We start from the raw sequence: 9,784 nt of genomic DNA on the forward strand, positions 1-9,784 counted from the left end.
TCTTCCGGTATACTCTCGCTGTGCTTTATGTCTTATTCATTTGACAATTTGTGGAAGTTTTTAAAACCTAGAATGTAAATTACTGAAGTCACTCAAGCTTGATCTGTCTCAGTGTTTAGAAGGTAGAAAGTGAAACGGGACAGGGATACTAGGAGGGATAAGACATTGTTGTAACTGGCAAATGTTCACAATTCACATTTTACCTGAGTATCCTTACAAACAAGATTCCAAACTACTCATTTATATAGATTTTAACAACATTCAGTTTTGGACTTTCTGGTATAAGCTGTTTAAAGAGCAAATCACATCACGTGAAACAGCACATCTGAAGAGTGTATTTATTGTTGTAATATGTGCAATGTTTAATTTCATCTTAGCTTTGTTCTCATGCTTACTGACTTACAATTCCTTTCTCAGATGGTCTTCTTTTCTTGGGACATTGTCATATTTCAGGCTGCACACACAGGTCTTTGTACACAGTTTCCACGGTGTGGCAGACTTGTTTGAGCTCAGTTTCTAAAGTATTAATCTTCTCTATCTTCTCTGAGAACTCTTGCAGCTTATCCTGAATGAGCTTGTTATGATGATCGTAAATCTGATACATCCTTTCTTCCAACTTCTCAACCAAATCTGATACCTTTCAAGGCAAAAGTTAAATACTTTTTAGGAATTAAACAGGATTAGAAATGAAGTGTTTATTCTAAACAGTCCCTTTCTGTTTCTGTAATACTTTCCTTTTAGAGACACTGAAAAGCTGTTCTCTCCTCTTAGGATAATGGAGTAGAAAAATACTAGCTATTTTTAAATCTAAATTTTCAAAAAGAAGCAATCCTTAAAACAAAGAAAGAGCATCCTCTAAATCAGGGACAAGGAATGTCCAGTCTGTGGCCATATAAGGTCCACAAAATCATTTGCTAAGGCAATTGCAGGCCATAATGAGCTGAAAGCTAGATACAAAAACCTCCCACTTGCTTGAATGGTATAAATTGATAATTTTGTATGGCCTGAGAATGATGTTATAAATATCCAAATGGCTCTTCACAGAAAAAAGGTTCCCTCTCCCTGCTGGAAAGGATCAGACTTCTCTGAGTTTTACTAATGTTCATGTTTAGCCTGGAGTATGAAGGCTACTGCTGCTAAAGCTCAAATAGTATAAGAAATCTGGAACTGAATGTTACCATTAGCTCATCTTTGGGGAGATAATAATTCCGGTTTTGGCCTATGTGAAAGAACATCCTTGACCTTAAAGTAAACTCTGTAGCAACTGACCCCGCCCAACAAACTGTTGTGCTTTTACTATAGTCCAAGTAGTTTCTCAAAAGTCTGACACTTCTGGCTAGTTATTACTTGAGGCTTTCTACCTTCATCTTGAGGCTGTCTCTGAAGTTGCTCATGAGTGTGTGGTCCTTCTGCCTGCTTTCATTGATGCTGTCAATCAGCTGCTGGGCCCTTTTTTGTAAAGTTTCGATGCTGGCATCCAGAGCTGCAAAGAAACTTGATGTCTTCCCATCCAAGGTTTCAGTGTGGCTGTCTGCATTGGAGACTGACAGTGAAGGGCTAGAAAATCTATGCCTGGATGACAGAAGGGAAAGAGCAGAATGCCTGTTTAAGGGGGGTTGGATGGGGGCATATCTCAAGAGAGGGAAGCCAGCATGATGTGGTGGAAAGAGGCAGCCGGAATTCAGGAGACCTAGTTTTCTTTGCCACTATGTGATCTTGAGTGACTCATTTCCCTTCTCATTGCCTCAATTTTCTCATAGCTGAGGGAATTTGGTCTTAAGTCCCTAAAAGTTCTAATTCTGTGATTATATGATGACAACATGGGCACAAATCTGGGGATGGAGGAAGAACTCGAGAAAACCTTTTGGGTTCTAGGGCTTTTGCCCTATCCCTAGCCTTCTCCTTTGTGCTTTCTTTTCTGTTTTAGACCTTAAAATGAAAGAAAAAAAAAGAGAGATTTGTTGCTTTTTTCTTAAGTAACCAATATAAATCCTCCTCAAACTGCTCATAGCCAAAAGCCACTCCTAGATGAAGAAAGAGATCTCATGATTGCATCTTTCCTTTGACTCAAAACATATAAAAGAAGATTGAATTAATTCAGTTCATTCAAATTTGTCCATAAAACAAAAGACAAAATCAGATGGTCCCAAAAATCATGTTTATTTTACTAGCTTCTCCCATGGGGATCTGTTCTTTTATATTTAATTTTTCTTAATACTAAGGCAGCTGCATATTAATCAGGATGCTAATTAATCACAAGCCTCTCTGTGCCTGCATTCTCCAATTAAGCTTAATAAAGAAAATGAATCCTCTCTTTCCCCATTTCCTTAGTGGGTTCTGTTGAGGTGACATGGAGAGAGTCCAGGGAAGGAAGCCCACATGCAAAGGGCTTTATGTTGACATCCTTGTGCTGTAAGACTGTGAGCCGAGGCTCAATCAATCGCTGCCGCATTAATATATTCTAGTCTGTCCTCAGGATCTCCTTCAGTCCCTAATGCTGTTGGAAGGATTAGAACATCCAGTTCCACAGACTTGCCTGTGCTGGCATTCAGCCTGCGGAAACAGTGGCGGGAACAGGCCTCAGTAAACCAAGCCATCTGTTAAGGTAAAGTTGTGATTGGCTGGAGTGGGAGCCAGAGAAGCCTGCTGTGATTAGCTTTGTCGCTTTTCACAGAAATACAAGTAAACAATACACATGCCACTTACGAACACCGCGGGCAGCAACCCTCCAGAGACGTGGCCAGTTAATCAAACATTCGAGGAGGAACAAGACAAAATCTTCAGCTTCAGGCACAATGATGTTCCTCTGAAAACCGTCCAGGAGGTGGAGACGGGAATGAAGAGCCTAAGCACGAGTATGTAGCTTTCCCCATAAAATATATTAACTACTTAATCATTCTGTTAATCATTTGATAACTAGGTCTATCCACTGTTCTTACATCATTTGTTGGGGTTGTGAGAGGATTTCTGAGAAAAATTTCACTGCTTTTTTAAAGGAGATCAGGGCTTAAGATCAGATTCATAGAATTTCAGAGTTAAAGGGAACATTAACGATTATCTAGAGATGTACTTGGCCTGGGATTATAAAACCTGAGATCAAGTCCCAACTCTATCACTAACTTCTGTGATCTTCCACAAGTCACTTCACTTCATTGTAGGATCATAGCTCTAGAGCTTAGAAGTTTTCTGGTCCAATCCCCTACATTTTACATGAGGAAACTAAGGTCCATGGAAGTTAAGTGACCTGAAAAAGTCCATGGAAGACCTAAGATTTGAATTCAAGTCCTGTTACTTCAAATTCAATGGTCTTTTCAAGGGACCATGCTAAATTTGAACCCAGCTCTTTATAAATACAGAATATCAAAAATGGAAGGAAATCCCAAAATTCTTCCCATCAGTAAGCCCAAAGATGGACATCCAGCTTGCTCTCTTCATCTTGTTCAGAATTTAGTAATTTTTAATGATTTAGTTTTTAGATTTTAGTAGTATTTAAAATAAAGGAATTGGACCTGGGTACAAATCATGATTCTTTCATGTGCCCCTTTCTGAACTCCCCTAATGTCACCACTCTAATTCAAGCTATGAACATCTTTTTTTTCTTTGATTAGCTTTCTTATCCCTAGAATCTCCCTTTTTCCGTTCCCTTCTTTACCCTACAGTTGGAGTAATTTTTCTAATGAATTATTAGGATCTTTTTATGTCTCCATTAACAAATTTCCATTATATTTCTCATTTCCTATCAAATAAAGTATAAAATTCAGATCCTGATATTCAAGGTCTTTCCCAATCTGACTCCAAGCCACCTTTTTGGACTTATCTCAAAAACTTCTTTTCAGGAACTTGACATTCCAGCCAAACCAACTACTCTTCTTTCCTTATGCACATAAGGACCTTTCCCATCTCAAGACCATTTCTTTTTTTGAAATCCTTCCTTTCCTTCAAGGCCCAACTCAGCAGTTATTTCTTTGGGAATCCTTCCTCCACAACTCCCAGTCAAGCTGAAAGTGATCTCTTTTTTTCATATTTTCCTCCTTTTCACTTACCTCATTCTCCTTGATATTTTAATGTGATTTTGTCCTTTTTAGAGTATAAGCTCCTTGAGAATAGGGTCATGCCTTTTTTTTTTTGTATTATCCTTTAGGATCAAAGAATGAAAGCTGGAACTCAGAGGCCATCTAGTTCAACCTACTGATTTTACAATTGAGAAAACAGCTCCTAGCATAGAATACTTGGTGGTGCTTTGTTAATTGCTGAATTGAGGAAATTGAAAATCAGAAAGTTAAGGGAATAATAGGATTATAGATTTCAACCTGGAAAGGAATTTAGAAATCACCTAGCTCAATACTTGAATTTCATAAGAAAAATGAGTCCCGAAGAGGTTACCTAACATCACACAGATAGTAAATGAGAGTACCAAATTTGAATCCAGGTCTTGTGAGTCCAAATCCAGTACTCTTTCCATTGCATCATATTTCAAAACTTTTTTCCAAAGTCAGTGACTTTAAGAGCAGAGTTGAAACTAGAACCCAGGCTTTCTGACTTCAAGCTCTGAATTCATTTTATCACCTCACTTACTATGTTCTGTTTCCCTTACCAGAGAACTTTCGTAATTTTTCAGCAATTTTGATAATGATTTATCATTTTGTAGCATGATATCACCTAATTCTTACAGAACTTTTTTTTTTTCTTTTGGTCTACTACAAACATTTCTTGGGGACATCAACATGCACCACTGAGCTCGAATTGGTATACTTTACCCAAGAGGGCTCCTTACAGAGACTAGACCTAACAGCATTATCAGTTAGTCTTAAATATAGACTTCAGTGGAAAATTAGAGAAGTCTCCAGAAATTCTTACCTTCCCTGTACTTCACAGGGTGTGCTGCTTTTTTCCAAATCACAGAAGATAGAAGGCCCTGCTTGATCCTGACACTGATCCTGTTCCTTATTTTTGAGATCCTGTTCAGACATGACAGTCTATAAAAATGGGAAACAAATTCTCAGAGAAGGACACATGGATGGATGTTATATTTCTATCCACAGGTAGTATTTATTTAATTAATCCTTTTCTGACATCAAGGGATACAGTTGGTGCCCTCCCCGCTAATCAGACCATCCCAAAAAAATAGGGAAATTTAACCTTTAATTACTGCTTTTATTGGAGTTTTCTGTCAGCTACTTGTTTTGCATGGCAGAAAGGAAGCAGGGCTAGTTTCAGTGTGATGGGGTGGATATGATAGGCAAGTTCCTCTCTCAGCACCAGTCCTGAATTTAAGTTGGGATCTTTGCTTGAGCCCAACTTGTGAGTCAGGACTGCTTCAGCTGAATGCTTAGGTCTGGGGCTGGACTGAGGCTGGCTTTGTAGAGGTAGGATTATTGTTTTCCCAGGTTCCATGATAGAAGGTTATGGTTATTGTTTTGGGGGAGGGACATTATAATGTATCCTGTACAATGTATACAGCTTTAGGGCAAAGTTGGAATTGGCTTCTTAGAAGGGAGTAAAGACATTTTTACTGAGCACTTAAATTGGGCCTAGGATCATCTAGGATTGTTAGCTTTTAAAAAGAAGGGATTTCTAGGTTCTCTGGCTCTGGGATAGGAGCTTTTAGATTTGGAGGTGGGTAATATGTGTCATCTGTCTCTGAGGCAAAGCTAAGGTTCTTAGCTTGGGAGGATAATAATTTCTGGGGCTCTGGCTCTGAGATGAGGCTGTGGGGGGTTAACTTTCTGAGATGAGAATTATGTACTGCTGATGCTGGCTGTCACCTCTTTGGGGAGGTCAGGATTTTTGTACCCACTGGTTCTGGGGATGACACATTAGCTTTTGGGTTTGTTTGTTTGGAATGCTTGAGGGTTTCTGGTCTCTTAGCTCTAGAATGGGACGATCAGATCTCCAAGAGGAAAAGGGTCCAAGGGCTCTGGTCAGAAGGACTAACTAGCTAAGGGACATGAGAATTTCTGAGGCAGGTTACTGACTTTTGGTTGGGGTAAGCAGGAAGGGGCAAGACATGAATGAAGTTTTCTGAGCTTAATGGGATTAATAAAAAGTTCTGAGTCTCAGCTTTAGACTGAGACCGTCAGCTTTTGGGGGGAATTCATGTCCTCTAGTTCTGGGATTATTAGTTTTTAGGATAGGAATTTCTGCTTTCCTGGGTCATACTTTGGGGAGATAAAGGTTTCAACATCTAAGAGGTGTTAACTTTGAGGGGTGCTATGTGGGAAATGGAGACATCCAGCCCAAGAGCAAGTTCCAGCTTTCTGAGAGATGAAGGTTTCCGACTCTGGCCCTGAAGCAACTATTTGGGGAGATAAGGGTTTCTGGGCCCCCTAGCTCTAGGTCTGATTTGGGCCCTCCCTGGCCCGAGGCTGTTAATAGCTTTTGGAGGTTCCCGCAGACTGAGAGCTGAGGCTGTCAACTTTGGGTTGTTCCTTCCCTCCCCACCCAGAGCTAAGGCTTCCCAGGGCCGGGTGGAGGTGAGATTCCTATTCTTCCTAGCTTTCCGGACTTCCCGAGGCCATCAGCTTTGGGTGGGGACAAGGGTTTCAAGTCTCCCCCTCCCCCAGCTTTTGAGAATGGAGGTTTCAGGTCCCCCCTCCCCCAGGGCTGAGATTATCAGCCTGTAGGTGGAAGAGGTTTTCCGGTCCCCGGGTCTGCTGCTTTCTTGTCACACCTCTGATCTCCCTCAGTCAGTTGGTCAGTTTGTCCGTCTGTCGATCGGTCCGTCCGTCCTTCCGCTCAGCCGGGTTCCTGCCAGTGGAGGCTCCCTGGTAAACGAGACGCCCTGTGAGGTGGAAGTCTCGTCCTAAGCCCCGGGGACGAAGCAGCCGGGTCACAGAGAGGACTGAGAGCTGAGCGCGTACCTCTCTCGAGGACTCCACCTTAGGCCTTCCCGCCTTCTCGCCGCGGCCAAGTGCGCATGCGCCTCCACCCCTCGGCGCCGCCGCGTGCGCGCCACCGCTACCCAGCTCCCTCTTCTCCTAGTGTAGTACGCGGCAAGATCTGCCGCCCTTCCGTCGCTGCGGCGCGTGCCTCCGCCCCTCCGCCGCTGCGTGCACGCCAAGACTTCCCCGCCTTTCCGTCGCTTTGGCGCGCCCCTCTCTCTTCCCCGCCGCCGGCTTGTCAAGCTAGCCCCACCTCCACCTTAGTGTGGTGCGCGCCTCCGGGGGTTAGTCCCCGTGAGGGCGGGACTTCTTTTGCAGAGATACCCCCTACCGCTTCAAAACTGTTTCCCCGCCTTTATCACGGTTCTCTCCTCTGACCCCATTAAGGGGCATCCCGTTAGTCCTTTGCTGACCCAGTGACCTTGAGCAAGTCAGCCCTCTGGGCCTCAGTTTTCCTTTGCTGTAAAATGGGACTAGATTAGGCGATCTCTCTAACCATAAATCATGGGAGCCTTGATCAACAGACTATAAGATGGAGGACAGGAGTGTTTCTGGGTTTCCCTTTGCATCCCCAGCACCTTGCAGCGCAATGAGCAGTGTTGGAGCGGAATAAGCATTTGTTGAATTGGAGGGCATTAAACTATAAGGCCCTTTATCAAAAATCAAATAAAAATTGTAAAGTGCTTAGCTCATGCGGAATATATAGTAGGCGTTATATAGTGGGCCACTAGGTGGCGCCATGGTGCAAAGAGCTTGGGAATCTGGAAGACAGGTTCAGATCCATCCTCATCGTCCTGTTTGTATGACCGTAGGCAAGTGCCCTCAGTTGTAAAATGGGGATAATAATAGCCTTCTACCTCGCAAAATTGTTGTGAGAATAAATTAAAATAATCTTTGTAAAGAGTTTGGCACATAGTAGGCATAGTAATAACAGCAAATAAATATTAGTAGCATATAAATATAATAGTATATTAAATGATTAATATTAATAATTAATAGCATGTTAAATAAATAATTAATAACACGTAAATGAGGCTACCTATTATCATTGCATTCTATTCAATTCAACAAATACTGGACACCTACCATGTGTAGCACTCACCCACCCACACTTGAAAGATCAAAAGTGCTAAGTCTGCTTTCTAAGAACATGTCTTACCACTTTATACGTTTGCACACATAGACATCCCAAGTGGAAAGTAAGTTTCTAGAGAGCAGAAACTTACTTTTAAAATTCTCTCTCCAGAGTCTAGTCTATTTGCATAGACCTGGGGACATAGTCCTTAATGGATGTTTGATGATTAATGACTGATAGAAACTTCCAGCTGTGCTGAAGTCCCACAATTGGGACGGCTCTGCCTGGAAAAGCAAACTTTACTCAGACTCATGGGCTGATGCAAGAGAAGACAAGCTCTAGAGCTGTGTTCAAACCAAATTCCCTATTTTTATATTTTAAATGACATTTTCTTTCATTTCCTAGTTTAATTCTAAATCCAGTCAGTGCCAGTGCTTGAAGCAGCCTTCTTAGTGTTGATGAGGATGAAGATTCTCAGCTTTTTTCAAAAAGAGGTTCAGATGGGGAATAGAAGCAATAGGAATAAGGGTTCTCCCAATGTGCCTTGAGTCTAACTGTTGCTTCCCCACACAACTGAATTTGCTTCAAATATACTTAGAGTTCTTATGATGTGTATTATTTAACTTCAATTTAATTCAATTCATTTCCCATTTATTAAACATCTACTATGGATTGGGTCCTGGGGATACAGAGATGAAACAGGGAAATCTTTTCTTTCTAGAATCCAATGACCTAATGGTTCTGGGGAATGTCCAACATGAAGGCAAGTAAGCATTATATAAAGTAAGATAAGATGAGGGAAAAGGCAACAAGATGAAGGAAGATTCTTTCAAAGGTTCCATGCATCAGACAGCACAAGTCTCTAGGAATTAATTTTTTATATTAAACATATTAAAATACATATTAAATCCAATATGGATAAACGTATTTATACAATTCTCTTGCTGCACAAGAAAAATCAGATCAAAAAAAAAAGAAATGAGTAGGAAAACAAAGTGCAAGCAAACAACAATAAAAAAGTGAACATACTATATTGTGATTCACCCTCAGTTCCCACAGTCCTCTCTCTGGGTGTAGATGACTCTTCATCACAAGATCATTGAAACCAGCATCAATCATCTCATTGTTGGAAAGTCACGTTCACCACATTGATCGTTGTATAATATTGATGTTAATGTGTACAATGATCTCCTGGTTCTGCTCATTTCACTTAGCATGAATCACTTCATTATTGAAAAGAGCCGTTATCAGAATTGATCACATAATCTTGTTGCTGTGAATAATGTTCTCTTGGTTCTGATCACTTCATTTATCATTAGTTCATGTAAGTCTCTCCAGGCCTTTCTAAAATCAGCCTCCTCATTTTTTCTTATAGAACAATAATATTCCATAACATTCATATATCATAACTTATTCAGCCATTCCCCAATTGATGGACATCTACTCATTTTTCAGTTCTTTGTCACCAAAAAAGAGAGGGGGCTACTACAAACATTTTTGCCTATGTGGGTCCTTTTCTTTTTTTTAATGATCTTTTTAGGATACAGATCCCAGTAGAGACACTGCAGGATCAAAGGGTATGCACAGTTTGATAGCCCTTTGGACATAATTCCAAATTGCTCTCCAGAATGGTTGGATCAGTTCACAACTTCACTAACAATGTATTAGTGTCCCAGTTTTGTCCCACTGCCCTCCAATCTTTATCATAATCTTTTCCTTTCATCTTAGTCAATTTGAAATGTGTGTAGTGGTACTTTAGAGTTATCTTAATTTGCATTTCTCTAATCAATAGTAATTTAGAGCATTTTTTATATGACTAGAAATTATT

General features: G+C 40.8%; 1 protein-coding gene across 2 annotated transcripts; it reads right to left on the minus strand.

Moving 5' to 3' along the window:
• Positions 1 to 324: 324 nt before the first annotated feature.
• Positions 325 to 7,829, minus strand: SYCE2 (synaptonemal complex central element protein 2). 2 transcript variants are annotated; one of them, XM_051971635.1, is made up of 4 exons: positions 6,861 to 7,829; positions 4,858 to 4,976; positions 1,362 to 1,572; positions 325 to 637 (listed from the first exon to the last, which is right to left on the minus strand). In XM_051971635.1, exons 2-4 carry the CDS (start codon positions 4,968 to 4,970, stop codon positions 443 to 445), a joined length of 519 nt encoding a protein of 172 aa, XP_051827595.1. In that variant the 5' UTR covers positions 4,971 to 4,976; positions 6,861 to 7,829; the 3' UTR covers positions 325 to 442. The 2 variants fall into 2 exon arrangements, with proteins under 2 accessions (XP_051827595.1, XP_051827596.1); XM_051971636.1 differs by lacking the exon at positions 6,861 to 7,829 and adding an exon at positions 6,671 to 6,854.
• Between the last annotated feature and the right edge of the window lie 1,955 nt (positions 7,830 to 9,784).

The sequence above is a fragment of the Antechinus flavipes genome, chromosome 1 (assembly GCF_016432865.1).
Source record: "Antechinus flavipes isolate AdamAnt ecotype Samford, QLD, Australia chromosome 1, AdamAnt_v2, whole genome shotgun sequence".
NCBI lineage: Eukaryota > Metazoa > Chordata > Mammalia > Dasyuromorphia > Dasyuridae > Antechinus > Antechinus flavipes.